Genomic DNA, 14,122 nt, shown 5'->3' on the forward strand with positions numbered 1-14,122 from the left:
CGTGGAAAGTGTGTCCCAGGATGGAGCTGGGTTTGGAATGTAAGGACTTGGCTTTACTCTTTCTGCCTACAGCCAGTGGGGTGCAGGATTCCCAGGGGCAGGCTGGGCTGGTGCCAGATCCTCTATCTTATCTGGCCATTGTGACCTGATTGGAGGGCAAGTGTCCAGTGCCAGGGGAAAACAAACCGGTCCCCTGATCCCTGGGACATGCGGTGTGCCTAGGTGGGGTGGAAGGGCCTTTTCAAGGGCGAAATGCCCTGTCCCCAACAAAAGACCCAGGTCCCTGATACCTTTGGCACCTGAAGCCTGATGTGGAGGTCTGGGAAGGTGGCCTGCAAGAGCTAGGCTCCAGGGCCGGGAGGTTCCAGGCAGGTGCTCAGAAGGAAGGTGCCCCCAGGCTAGTCGCCACCCAATCCAAAGGACACCTCTCAGAAGACAGGCTCCGGGCAGAGAGGAATGAGTAAAGCAGGAAGATCTGGAATCAGGGAGTGGGCCGTGTCCACAGACCAGTCACTATCTGGCCATCTGCTCCTTGTTAGAGGAACCATCCAAAACCCTTATCACAACAGCACCCTGTTCAGCTGACCTGTCCCCACCCCACCCTTGCTTCTACCCTTTGGCCCCTGACAGATTCCTCCCGACAGGGGTTGTGGAGGGGCCCCTCCCTACCTCATCTGCCAGATGGGGAAGCCCTGGGGGACCTTTGACTCTTCATTAACCTGAACACTGGTGGAAGGAATGGGTGGCCTCGAGGGAACTCCCATTGCTGAGGTACATGTGGAACGAAGGGAGCCACAGCAAACAACACGTTCATTTTATGATGTTCGTTTTATCCTGAGGCATGTTTTCAGTGTCAGTTTTTCACATGTAGTCTGGTGTGAGACTCCAGGATCAAGGGTGGCTCGGAAGCCTTAGGCAAGTCACCTTACTTATCTAAGACTGTTTCCCCGCCTGGTAAATACCCTGCAATTTGAAAGCATGCCCGGCCTTTCTTGACAGCCACCCCAGATGATGGCAGGGCATGGAAGACTGTTAGGAGTCAGAGTGCTCCCCTCAGGTGGAGAGAGACTGGGCCAGCTCTACTTTGTAAGCCATGGGTGCCAGGTAGCCCGGCCACCCTGAGCCTGTGCCTCCACTGCCCCCGCGTGGCCAGTCAGGTGCAGCTGCTCCTAGAGGTGCAGGGTGAGGAGCAGATGTGAGAGCACCAGAGGGACATAGCTGATGGCCTGACACTGTCTTCAGGAGGGCACCCTGAGGGGCCTCTGCTTCCTCAGTGCCCCCTGAGCTTCATCAACAGAGGGGTGTTCTCCGGCCACAAGGAGCTGTATCCACACTAATGCCTTTAAATTCAAGACTGGCTCCAGGAGAGAGGAGGAGGGACGCTAGGTTGAGGGGCCAGGCCACACTCTCTCTGGACCACCTGTTGTTCCCGGGTCAAGCTCCCAGGGTCACAGCAGCCTGCTGCCACAGGACAAGAGGACCAAGCTGCCCTTGAGTGGACACGGAGGCTGGGCCTCCTGGTAGCTCTTGACACAGACTAAATGGGAAAACCAGGAAAGCTGGCCATGCCTGGAGCTTCACTCCCAGCCAGGGCAGAACCTCTGGCCTCCAAGGAGAAAGGTCTCTCCACTCCCATCCATGCTCCAGGTACCCCTGCACCTCCAGCTCCCACCTTCATCCCAACATCTCCCATGGATTCCTGCCCTCCATTCCAGTTTCCTAGAGTCTGGGTCTGGCTTTGGCCAGGAGGGGAGAAGGGGACTGGCCCTGGCCCTGGAGTCTGCTCAGCCACACCACCAGCTGGAGGGAGGCCACAGCAAGCCCCGCCACAGTCTGACGGGCCCGGAAAGGTGATTCCCAGCCTGGGGCTGGGCCAGGAGCACTCTCCCAGTGCAGGGCTCTGGTCTTTGGAGTGCGTGGGCCCAACACCCTGCTCACACAGGGTGGCTGCCCACAAGGCCCAGCCATCAGCAGGGCTCTGCCGACCCATCTCTGTAAGGCTTCTCTTCCACGTGGCTAGTCTGCTCCAGAAGCCACTGATGCTCGGACTCACTCACTGTCAGTCGGAGGGTCACCTCCTGAAAAACGCTGCTCGCAGCCACCTACGTGAGCCAGAGAGAACAAAGCCTGCTAAGTTACAGTATTAACACCACCAGGCCCACCACCCAGGTCTAGGCCCCACTCCGCCCAAGGACATCCTTACCTGCTCAAAGTGAAGTTTCTGGAACATCCGGATGCTTGGTACATTTCCTTGCCCAATTTTAGCCTCAAACTTGGTCAGACCTAGTGTGGTCACTCCTCGCAGAGATGAGAGAGGGGCAAGTAAGGAGGCGCCTACCCCCACCCCTCCTGTCCCAAGCTGCAGAGGAGGAACCTTCACCTGCCCCCAACCCTCAGACCTGAACAAGGTTCACCTGAGGCCTGGCCACTTCCCGCATTGTCTGCTCACACTTTCTTACCGTAAGACAGCATCGCGAGAACGGCCTCAGTGCCAAGGCCCTTACCCCTGCAGCTGGGCTCTAGGAGAAACAACAGGAGCGGCACTGACGCCATGTGCCAGGCCCCAGTGTGGGCACTTGACAGACATCATCTCATTTAATTCTCAACAACTCTGAAGTTGCTACTATCATTACCATTCTGCAGACGAGGAAACAAGCACAGAGAAGTGCAAAAGGCCTCACAGCTTGCACCCAGCAATTTTTTTTTTTTTTTTGAGACGAGTCTCGCTCTGTCGCCCAGGCTGGAGTGCAGTGGCCGGATCTCAGCTCACTGCAAGCTCCGCCTCCCGGGTTTACGCCATTCTCCCGCCTCAGCCTCCCAGTAGCTGGGACTACAGGCGCCCGCCACCTCGCCCGGCTAGTTTTTTGTATTTTTTTTTAGTAGAGACGGGGTTTCACCATGTTAGCCAGGATGGTCTCGATCTCCTGACCTCGTGATCCGCCCGTCTCGGCCTCCCAAAGTGCTGGGATTACAGGCTTGAGCCACCGCGCCCGGCCTTTTTTTTTTTTTTTTGAGACGAGTCTCGCTCTGTCGCCCAGGCTGGAGTGCAGTGGCCAGCAATTTGATTTCAAAGCTGACTCCTTTACCTCATGGAGTCAGTGGGCTGCCTCACGGGGATAGTCAGTAGCCACTTGGGGGAAACTGAGGACCAAGAAGGAGCAGAAACAGGAGAGCCTCCCCCTGTAATATGACAAGATGCTCCAGAGAAGACCATTCATTTTCTGAGGGTCCCCAGCCCACCCCAAGTACTGACCATCCTTGAATCTACCCCATACCGAGGGTTAAGTTTACGCCTAAGCACAAGGAGTAAAGTGATGTGCCTGGGGGTGTACCAGGCTGAGGGGGACTAGGTGGGCAGGCTGCCCAGCCAGGCCCTGGGCTCACCAACATGGAGCCTCCCAGTGAGCCCTGTGAGTGCCCACCCTATGCGGCCTCTGCAGGCTCAGAGTCAGCATATCTGACAGTCAGCATATCTGACAGCCAAGAGTCGGGGGAAGGCAGGGCTAGGTGAAACAAACCTGCAATCATGACCTCGATCTCCCCCAGGGTAGGGTCTTCTAGATCTGTGAGGAAGAGGTTTACATCTCCCACCATGCAACTCTCTTCGGTGGCGCCTGGCTGGGCCTGCCACTTCTCGGCATCCAGCACAATGAAGGTACACTCTGAGGAGGAGGTGACAGGGCTATCGCACACACTTCCCAGAGGAGAGAAGAGAGGATGGTATTCCTACCCAAACCACAGCACTGCAGAACACCAGCATCTCTGAGTCTGCCAGGAGAAGAGGGGGTCCCAGAGCTTCCTTCAGCTCATTACAAAACTCCAAATCTGCCTCCTACAGAAAAAGCCTCTCCAACCAGCAACCAAATTCTCAGAGAGCAGGGAAGACAGGGGAGCACGGTCACACTAGGCTGTGGTGAGGGATGTGAGGGGCAGGGCGGAAATTTACAGCCAGAGCCCCAGATGCTCTACTTTCTCTAAATCCTTCCAAGCCCAATGCAGTGGGTGGGGAAGAGGACCGAAGGGTCAGCCACAGGGACTGGCTTCAGGGGCATGAGAATACAGGAGTTCCAGCACCTTTCAGGCTTTTCACAAAGCTTCTATAGCGGGACTGGAAAAGGCAGGGAACCTGGAGACTGGCTGTGGATCAGCCCTCCCAGTACCAGGGCTAGGGGGAGTGGGGGGCACTCCTCACTGTCTGCATCTTCCCGCCAGCTGTGCTGCATGGCATACTCCTGCTCCAGGGTCAGCGGCTCTGAGGCTGTCAAACGCTGCAGCTCCTCTGATTTCATCCACTCGTGATACCTGCTGGGACAGAGGGGTGACCTTAGACATGGAGGACTCATTCAGAGGCATATGTCTGACACCTTATAATGTGAGGGTCCAGAACCCCACAGGGCTAACACAGGGCTCAAAGAACACCCAAAGGGTTATGACTGCTCCTAAGGCAGGGGCCACAGGCACAAGACCCAGAAGCAAGCTAGTCTTACACGAGAACAGCAGGAGGAGTCAGTTCTATCTGTCCAACTTCCTATCCTGTCTCAGATCAGTGCGGAAGAGCAGTCTGAAACCAAACATTCTTCAAATTCCAGAAGGGGAAGTATATGGCAAGCCGACCTCAACAAAGGCAGCTGGACAGATCCCCACAAAGTTAGGGCACCAGGAACCCTCAAACGGAACACTACAAGTAGAGAATACCCAGCTACAGCACCCCTATCCCAACCTACCAGCCATGTGCCAACTGCCCCCACAGGAATCCCATCAGGACTCAGTCCTGGCCTTTCGAATGGTAGATATCACAACTCATCAGCTCAGAGTTTAAGGACAAGCTAACATTAAGTCTCCAAGAACTGAACATAAACCCTGACACCAGGGAAACATCACTAATTTATGATTAGGTGAAAAGACAATGTCTTTTTCTTACACATTTTAGTTTACATAAAGCAATTCCTTGCTGAAAGGCCAAAAAGAAAGCTGAGAGAAAGAAAGGGAAGAGGATGGGCAGCTCCTTCCAAGGAAGTCACAGTCCCCAGCTTCTGCTATTTTTTTTTTTTTTTTTTTGACACAGAGTTTCACTCTTGTTACCCAGGCTGGGATTACAGGCATGTGCCACTACACCCAGCTAATGTTTTTGTATTTTTAGTAGAGACGGGGTTTCTCCATGTTGGTCAGGCTGGTCTCTTTTTTTTTTTCTGAGATGGAGTCTCCCTCTATCACCCAGGCTGGAGTGCAGTGGCGCAATCTTGGCTCACTGCAAGGTCCACCTCCTGGGTTCACGCCATTCTCCTGCCTCAGCCTCCCAAGTAGTAGGGACTACAGGTGCCCGCCACCATGCCCAGCTAATTTTTTTGTATTTTTAGTAGAGACGTGGTTTCACCGTATTAGCCAGGATGGTCTTGATCTCCTGACCTCGTGATCTGCCCGCCTCAGCCTCTCGTGCTGGGATTACAGGCCTGAGCCACTGCGCTCAGTCTTTTTTCTTTTCTTTTTCTTTTTTTTTTTTTTTGAGACAGTCTTGCTCTGTTACCCATGCTGGAGTGCAGTGGTGTGATCTTGGCTCACCGCAACCTCCCCCTCCCCAGTTCAAGCGATTCTCCTGCCTCACCCTCCCAAGTAGCTGGGATTACAGGTGCCTGCCACCAAGCCCATCTACTTTTTTTGATTTTTAGTAAAGACAGGGTTTCATCACGTTGGCCAGGCTGATCGAACTCCTGACCTCATGATCCAATTGCCTCAGCCTCCCAAAGTGCTGAGATTACAGGAGTGAGACACCCGCCTTTTTTTTTTTTTTTTTTGAGACGGAGTCTCGCTCTGTTGCCCAGACTGGAGTGCAGCAGTGTGATCTTGGCTCACTGCAACCTCCGACTCCCTGGTTCAAGCGTTTCTACTGCCTCAGCCTCCCGAGTAGCAGCGATTACAGGTGCCTGCCACCAAGTCTTGCTAATTTTTTGTATTTTTACTAGAGACGGCGTTTCATCATGTTGACCAGGCTGGTCTCGAACTCCTGGCCTCATAATCCGCCTGCCTCAGCCTCCCAAAGTGCTGGGGTTACAGATGCCAGCCACTGTGCTGGCTTTTTTTTTTTTTTTGAGACAGGTTCTTGCTCTGTCACTCAGGCTGGAGTACAGTGGTGCAATCACAGCTCACTGCAGTCTTCAACTCCTGGGCTCAGGCAATCCTCCCACCTCAGCCTCCCTAGTAGCTGGGACTACAGCTGTGCACAACCATGCCTGACTAATTTTTATATTTTTTGTAGAGATGAGGTCTTGCTATGTTACCCAAGCTGGTCTCGAACTCCTGGGCTCAAGCGATCCTCCTGCCACAGCCTCCCAAAGTCCTGGGATTACAGGCGAGAGCCTCGGCACCCAGCCTTTTTTCTCCCCCTCATATATAGTTATTTCTTACAACCAATGTTTCTTCTTAGGGGAAACAGCCCTGAGACTGGGCTGTACCTTACACAGCTCTGGATGCTGCTACGCACCCCATGTCAAGCAGGAAAGATACCTGGGCACATGCTCCGAGGTGTAGGGTACAAGTACCACCTTCTTCCCCAGCAGCATGGTGTTCTGATTCAACCTCATGGTAGCAGCCTGCATGCAGATAGGCAGAGCAAAGACTTCAGGACCCCGATTTTCCAACTTTGGGTGGGAGCTCCGGCTTTCCTGCTGGGGCTAAGTTGACTTACGTCATTCTTTCCTTCCAGACACTCCAGAGAATACAGACTCCAAAAATTCTTGCAAGAAAGAGAAACAGGCTGGTTAAGGATTATTAAACAATCTTTGACTCCCACGCCAGGGGGCCAAACCCGGGCTCCATTTCTGCCGGTTCCTTCCGTCCACTCCCCAGAACTTCGATTCCTCAAACCCAAGCACCAAGTACCAAGCCTTATCTCTAGAGCTCCCATTACTTGCCCCAGTCCAGGGATTCCAACCTAGAGTCAACTTTCAGCCCTGCCTTAAACCTGCTTCCAGCCTCACCGTGGCGACCACCCCACGGGGCTCTGGCCACTCCCTCATCCCCGCCTCCGACCACTTCAGGGCAAGGCGGGCTTAATCTCAGGCCTTCCCCTTTAAGTGGCGTTCTAGATCACTCTCCTCGACCCTAGAACCACGCGGACCCGGGTACTGCCAAGCTCACACCCACCTACCACCGACGAAATCGTCCACTGCAGAAGAGGTGATCCACCTCCTCCAACCAGCCAGGCTCCCAGGCCCGACCGGCTACCGCCCCTCCCACATGCGCGTGAGAGCGCGCCCCGCCCACTTCCGCCATGCTGACGGCAGCCGCCTTGCCCCAATCCCGGTCCCGCCCCCGCGAGGCGCCCAGTCAGCGCGCGCGAAGAAGGTGGGCTGCGGGGCGGGCGCATGCGCGCTGCGGACGCTGGTGCGGGACAGCTGGCGCCGGCAGCAGCCTACTGGCGGGAGGTGGAGGCTTCGGAGCTGGCTGTGCTGCAGGTGTCGGGTCGGGTCGGGTCGGGTCGAGTCGAGTCGGGACGGGACGGGCGGGAGAGGACTGGACGGGATGGGATAGGTTGGGGCGGGGCGGGGCTGCATCAGACTCGGGACTCCTCCAGGAGGCAGAGAGAGGGAGAGGCTGGGAGTGGGGCTCTTGAGAAAAGAGGGAGCTTTGAGGGTGGGGAACCCTAAGAGAGTAGGTTGGGCCAGGGAGTGGAGGCCCCGTTAAGAAAAGAAGACCTTAGGGCCTTGAGTGGGGTTGGAGGGATAATGTAGGAAAGCCCCCAGCTCCCTGCCCTAGGCAGAGGCGGCAGACGGTTCCTTGGGGTCCCCTGTGTGATAGTGAGCTCCTGGTTGCTGTGATTAAATGGGGATAACCATCCCAGAGCGTGGAAAGGGGGCTCTTGTGGTGGGTGAGACTTAGTGACTTTAGAGGCCCCTTCAATCACTTGCACTCCGAGCAACATTGAAAACATCCGTGCTGGGCACAGAGCAGTGTCCTGCACAGCAAGGGAGAAGTTAGAAGAAATCGTCCAGATTTCTGTCATCCGGGGTGACCCTCCCTCGGGGTTGAGTCTTGTGAGAGATACTGAGGCCCTAAGTGTCTGTGATAAAAGAACTAGAGGTGGCGGGGAAAGGCTGCAAGCCTCCTCCCACCCCATCTCAGTCCATCAGACAGGTGAACTCCGCTCTTTTGTTTTAAGGAGGTGCAGCAGCCGCCGCCCCTGCACCTAAGGAACCTCGGCTGCCAGCGCTTCCTCACTTTTGGAAATGGCGGGTGAAATTACAGAGACGGGGGAACTCTATTCTTCCTACGTGAGTGTGACTTATAGAACCTTTTGCTCACTGAAGTGTTCCTGGCTTCTAGAAAAGCACACTGCTTCCTGGGGATGGGACTAGTGAGTGCTGCTGCTTGAGCAGACCGTGGTGGAAGCAGGATGGGGGAGTTCCATGGGGCAGTGGCTACACGGCTACTCTGGTGGCTCAGAATGTAAGTCAGATTTATTCTCTTTTTAAGGTGTTTGTCAGAGTGGTCAAACCAAACAAAATCGCCGTGCTGTTTGTAATGTTAATCCTGAGCCAGGCGCGGTGGCTCACGCCTGTAATCCCAGCACTTTGTGAGGCCCAGGCGGGCAGATGTCCTGAGGTCTGGAGTTCAAGACTAGCCTGGCCAACATGGTAAAACCCTGTCTCTACTAAAAATACAAAATTAGCCAGGCATGGTGGCATGTGCCTGTAATCCCAGCTACTCGGGAGGCTGAGGCAGGAGAACCTGGGAGGCGGAGGTTGCAGTGAGCTGAGATCGAGCCATTGCACTCCAGCCTGGGCAAAAAGAGCGAAACTCCGTCTCAAAAATGAATAAATAATGTTCATCTCCAGGCTACCACTTGCCTGCAGTGCTGCCCTTCAGATGAACAGTGATTGACAGCTGTTGACTCTGGGTTTTGCTCATCTCAGTAGTTGGAAACCGCTTTGATCTTTACTGAATTTTAAATTGCACAACTTTTATAGTCTTGGATGGCGTAAGAAGCAGCGAAAGCATACAAAGACTTCTAATTAGCCGGCCGGGCGCGGTGGCTCAAGCCTGTAATCCCAGCACTTTGGGAGGCCGAGACGGGCGGATCACAAGGTCAGGAGATCGAGACCATCCTGGCTAATACGGTGAAACCCCGTCTCTACTAAAGAATACAAAAAACTAGCCGGCGACGTGGCGGGCACCTGTAGTCCCAGCTACTTGGAGGCGGAGGCAGGAGAATGGCGTGAACCTGGGAGGCGGAGCTTGCAGTGAGCTGAGATCCGGCCATCGCACTCCAGCCTGGGCGATAGAGCCAGACTCCGTCTCAAAAAAAAAAAAAAAACAAAGATTCTAATTACAGTTTGGTGGACTCTGCAATTAGAACAGCTAGCATGATTGATTTCACTGTCTTAGGTCTGTGTTACCTCTCGCTGCCCCCAACACATACTCAATTTATCTTCTCTATGTAACGTATGATTGGTCATAGTTGTTACATCACAGGGCCATCTTGTCTGGATAAGTAGCCAGAGGGTTGGAATAATCAGATGGTTGACTCAGGTTGTTACCAACTATCCCAGGCAAAAGCAGCACTGCCCTAAGTAGCAAGAGTCTTCTTTCTAGAACTTGACCTGCCTTCAACAGCTGCCCTGCCTTGTACATAGCTTCCTAGCCTGGGGGGATCCCTGGTCTTTTTCTGCTAGCTTCACAGGCTAGCATTGTGGTGTGATGGACAAGGAAGGGTCTCCACAAGGAAATGGCTTAGAGATACTTCCTTCACAGCTGGAAGAAAGCCTTCGTGATTCCAGAGTCTTCCTATTGGGCCTGTGCCATTATGTGTGGCAGTAAAGGAGCCTTCTTCACCCTTCACCTCTGTAATTTCTCAGGGGAAGTCTCTTTTTTTTTTTTTTTTTTTAAGACAGAGTTTCACTCTGGTTGCCCAGGCTGGAGTGCAATGGCGCAATCTCAGCTCACTGCCTCCGCCTCCTGAGTTCAAGGGATTCTCCTGCCCCAGCCTCTCAAGTAGCTGGGACTACAGGCATGCACCACCACGCCTGGCTAATTTTTTTGTATTTAGTAGAGACAGGGTTTCACCATGTTGGTCATGCTGGTCTTGAATTCCTGACCTCAGGTGATCCACCTGCCTCGTCCTCCCAAAGTGCTAGGATTACAGCTGTGTGCCACTGCACCTGGCCTCTCAGGGAAAGTCTTTCATGAACCCTGGAATGGAATGAATACTGTCCCTCTCGTTTGTGGAATTATGTAACAGCTCTCAGCCTCCTACTGTCAGCGATGAAATCTCCATGCTGTCTATTAATATAAAAGTCACCACAGTTCCTGCTTTTTCTTACAACATCTGTAAACTTAAAGATAAGGAAATGAGTCATCCCTGTAAGTAAGTTTTGTAAGGAAAACACTTTGATATGTCCCCATTTCTTGTGTGTCCGGTTGTTTAAGGGGTCCTTTCACAAGTCACGTGCCCACAGGAAATCAGGAAGTTAGGCCCGCAAGCTTCAGTGCCCTCTGCCCTTTTTTGTTCTCCATCTCCTATGTGTTTTATTTCGTTCAGGGTCTTTGTTGCCCAGAGGGCCAGCTCTGGGCATTGGCCATAAACAAGTGCTTGTGTTCTCTTATCCTACTGGTGAAGAGAGATGTAGGGAGGAGGTGGGGTGGGGTGGGGATGATGTGGCATCAAACAGGAGGTATAGTGGTCAGTGTTCTGAGGGGAGAAGACACCTGCTTCCTAAGGGTTCCTTCACTCCCCCATCCTGGAACAATTCTTGGTCCTCTGTACAACCAGAAGAGTTTGTTGTCACTGAGTTCAGATAAGCTGTGGAACTAACTTGCTGCTGATGCTGCTCTGACTACCCCTGCAGGCCCCAGCTCAAGACAATGTGAACAGAACTCTGCTCTGGCTGCCTTGGGAAACCAAGAAAGGGGGCATGTAATTCATACATGTGCTTCAGCCCATGGTCATTTACAAGACAAAGCTTCTCCTTAGTTCTTTATTGCCTCATTTATTTTGAGTTTTTTTCCCCTTCAGGAGTTCCAAGGATGTTCGCTTTAGCTTGAATTATTCTGCCTAAAATATTTGTAACAAGTAGATGAACCACCTAGGTGGCTCAGATGTCCCACTCTCTCAAGGATAGTGCTGAACACAGGAACATGGTTCAGACAGGTACATGTCCCCATAAGGGATCTCAGGACAGGCATGTGTGTTTCTCCATTTATGAGGACCAGGAGTGACACAGAACTGAAGTGGTTGTCGTGTGATCAAAATACAGGATGCCGTAGGTCACGCCCGACAGAAGGGTCAGCCACTGAGGGTGCCTCTGCCTGCTGGTTCCTGCTCAAGATTGTGGTTGCTTTCGAAGGAGAGAGTGCTTGTTTCACACCCTGAAATCCTAGTCATTGCTTCCGCATCTTTGCTGCCTTCTGTTTCCTTTGACAACTGTCAGAAGGGAAGCTGTTGAAAGATACTGGTGACGTCTGCCCCATGCAGGTCATGAGTGAGGCTGCTGGGTGGAGGTGAGGCATGTGGGATGCTGCACTGAGCTCTCTAGAGCATAGGAGAGCAGGCCAGCAGTCCCAAGGAGCAGTGCCTGTGCCTCCTCCAGTGCAGCCACAGAGGAAGAGGTGAGAATTGGAGGTAACTCAGTTTAGGATGCATGCATTGGTCTTCATTATCGAGACTGCAGTAGAGCCTGTTCCTCAGCTTTCTGCCACTACTTCCCAGAATCTGGCCCACAGAACCGCCCCACGACCAACAGAAGAGAAGGTCTCCTTTCTCTTCCTTCCCCACAACCCCTCCTGACCCAGCCTGTGGCTCAGCCCAGATTTGCTTCCTGCCTCTATGTCTGCTCCTTGTGATTGGCCCTCACTGATTACCTTTACAGAAGGTAAAGAGGATCGAATGCTTGCCAGGACTGCCGCAGTCCTCAGAAAGCAGAGAAGTCCTACATTACCCTGCAGGATTCCCTGAGCGCCCACTAAACACACAGGGCTTGCCTTGGAACTGAAAAAATTGCCGCAAAGCAAGACAACTGCAATGACCCCTTTCTGTTCTCAACTGTAGTTTCTCTCTTCATTCATTGCTTTGTAAAGTTCTTAAAGGTTCGTAAGTCTCTTTTGGGAGCATGCTTATTTCATTGTACCTCTCTCTACAGCAGTGGTTGTCAGCTAGTGGCGATTCTGCCCCCCAGAGGACAGTAGGCAGTGTCTAGAGGCATTTTTGATTGTCAGGACTCTAATGGTTGGAGAGAGGTTGTTACTGGCACCTAGTGGGTAAAGGCCAGGGATGTCACTAAACATCCTACAATGCACAGGACAGGCCCCCATCATGAAAAAAGACCTGGCCCCCAAATTTCCACAGTGCCCAAGGTGAGAAACCCTGATCCACAAGAGACCTTTGACTTTTACATCCCAAGACCTTTAAGCTTCCCTGAATTTACAGATGCCTCTTATACTGTTTAGTCTCCCCATAAAACTTTTGCCCAAGAACCATTACTTTCTTTCTTTTTCTTAAGACAGGGTCTCACTCTGACACCCAGTAAGCAATTACAGCTCACTGCAGCCTTGACTTCTGGGCTCAGGCGATTTTCCCATCTCAGTCTTCCAAGTAGCTGGGACTACAGGTGCTTGCCACCATCCCTGGCTAATATTTTTTATTTTCTGTAGAGACAGAGTCTTGCTACATTTCCTAGGCTGGTCTCAAACTGCTGGACTCAAGCCATCCTCCCACCTCAGGAGTGCTGGGATCACAGGCATGAGCCAGCATACCTAGCCTAGAACTATCACTTTCTTATGCCTCTTTGCTTTCTCTTTGCTTCCATTATGGGAAATCATTCTCCATAAAGAAAGAAGGTTTTTATCCCTTCGTAAGTATTACTGCTTACAGAAGCGATAAGCAGAGCACAGAGCTGCAAGGAGGGCAGATGTTAGGTTGTCTGCTGGGGTCTGTTCTGTTAGTGCCCTGCTCCAAATGCTCCAAAACATCCAACCCCTTGTCCCATCCAAAAGGGCTCTGCGCAGTCTGACTGCAGCCTCTTCCAGCCCCACCCCCACGCAGCTTACTGTGCTTCAGCCGCACAGGCCTTCTGAAAGCTCCTCGAGCCTACCTGCCTCTGTAGGCCTACTACCTGTAGGCCTCTGGACCTGGAAGTCTCTCCCTCGTCTGTTGCCTGCTGGGCAGCACCTTCTCATCCTCCAGCACCCTTCCTGGGGTATCCACTGTTTCCAGTGCTTTCCCACTGTGTCTTCTCACAGCGCCCTGATTCTTTGCTTCATAATGCCTCTCTCAAACCGTAGTTGTTTTCTTCCCAGGCTGGAGTGCAGTGGCATGATCTCAGCTCACTGCAACCTCTGCCTCCCGAGTTCAAGTGATTCTCATGCCTCAGCCTCCCGAGTAGCTGGGATTACAGGCATGCACCATCATGCCCGGCTAATTTTTTGTATTTTAGTAGAGATGGAGTTTTGCCATGTTGCCCAGGCTAGTCTCGAACTCCTCAGCTGAGACAATATGCCCACCTCAAAGGGCTAGGATCACAGGTGTGAGCCACCGCACCTGGCCTGTAGTTGTTTTCTTGTTGTCTGTCTCCTACTTAGAATGTAGCCCCATGAGTTCAAGGGCCATATCTGTCTGGTTTATTATCATATCCTCAGTTCCAAGCACAGGGCCCAGTCTGTAGAAGGCTCTTGTTGGTTGTTGAATAAATGAACAGAACTGAACTAGCTAGGTGACCCATTCCCACCCTTGTACGCAAGAGCATGAAAGTGCCAGTGATTGAAACTAACCTCAGCAAAAGTAAACATGAGTTAGTTATAGACATTCACAGTTACTGTGAAAAGCCAGAACTTCCCATTCAGAAGACCAGCAATGGGCTGTGTGTTCCCTGTCTCACCTAGCTTCTGCCCTCAAAATTCTTCTAGCAGCACCACTCTGAGCCAGGACTCCCAGAGGGGAATCATATCATGATGATGTTGTGATCCAAGCAAGGCAGTAGGAAGATAATTCAAACTTGTTTTCATCCTTCTGGGATTTGTCTGTGGGATCAAATTGAGATTGCAGACTGGGCCCAGTGGCTCACTCCTGTAATCCCAGCACTTTGGGAAGCCGAGGCGGGTGGATCACCTGAGGTCAGGGGTTAGAGACTAGCCC

General features: G+C 52.6%; 2 protein-coding genes across 14 annotated transcripts in view; one reads left to right on the plus strand and one right to left on the minus strand.

Annotated features, from left to right (window-relative positions):
- Window positions 1-813: 813 nt before the first annotated feature.
- On the minus strand, window positions 814-7,231 carry NAT9 (N-acetyltransferase 9 (putative)). 11 transcript variants are annotated; one of them, XM_033182085.1, is made up of 8 exons: window positions 7,144-7,231; window positions 6,683-6,737; window positions 6,502-6,587; window positions 4,193-4,305; window positions 3,519-3,662; window positions 2,460-2,519; window positions 2,204-2,298; window positions 814-2,102 (listed from the first exon to the last, which is right to left on the minus strand). In XM_033182085.1, exons 3-8 carry the CDS (start codon window positions 6,576-6,578, stop codon window positions 1,968-1,970), a joined length of 624 nt encoding a protein of 207 aa, XP_033037976.1. In that variant the 5' UTR covers window positions 6,579-6,587; window positions 6,683-6,737; window positions 7,144-7,231; the 3' UTR covers window positions 814-1,967. The 11 variants fall into 11 exon arrangements, with proteins under 11 accessions (XP_033037976.1, XP_033037982.1, XP_033037981.1 ...); XM_033182091.1 differs by having other exon boundaries at window positions 2,204-2,283; window positions 4,193-4,302; window positions 6,683-6,730; window positions 7,141-7,231; XM_033182090.1 differs by having other exon boundaries at window positions 2,204-2,295; window positions 4,193-4,302; window positions 6,683-6,730; window positions 7,141-7,231.
- Window positions 7,232-7,233: 2 nt separating this feature from the next.
- Window positions 7,234-14,122, plus strand: part of TMEM104 (transmembrane protein 104) — a 64,397-nt gene continuing 57,508 nt past the window's right edge. For 2 of the 3 annotated variants that reach the window (XM_033182067.1, XM_033182068.1), the window contains exons 1-2: window positions 7,234-7,451; window positions 8,157-8,267. In XM_033182067.1, coding sequence (XP_033037958.1) covers window positions 7,234-7,451; window positions 8,157-8,267 — 329 coding nt within the window. The remainder of the gene's footprint in view (window positions 7,452-8,156; window positions 8,268-14,122) is intronic. The other variant, XM_033182069.1, reaches the window with a different exon arrangement.

Source organism: Trachypithecus francoisi, unplaced genomic scaffold, assembly GCF_009764315.1.
Source record: "Trachypithecus francoisi isolate TF-2019V2 unplaced genomic scaffold, Tfra_2.0 Lachesis_group20, whole genome shotgun sequence".
Taxonomy (NCBI): domain Eukaryota; kingdom Metazoa; phylum Chordata; class Mammalia; order Primates; family Cercopithecidae; genus Trachypithecus; species Trachypithecus francoisi.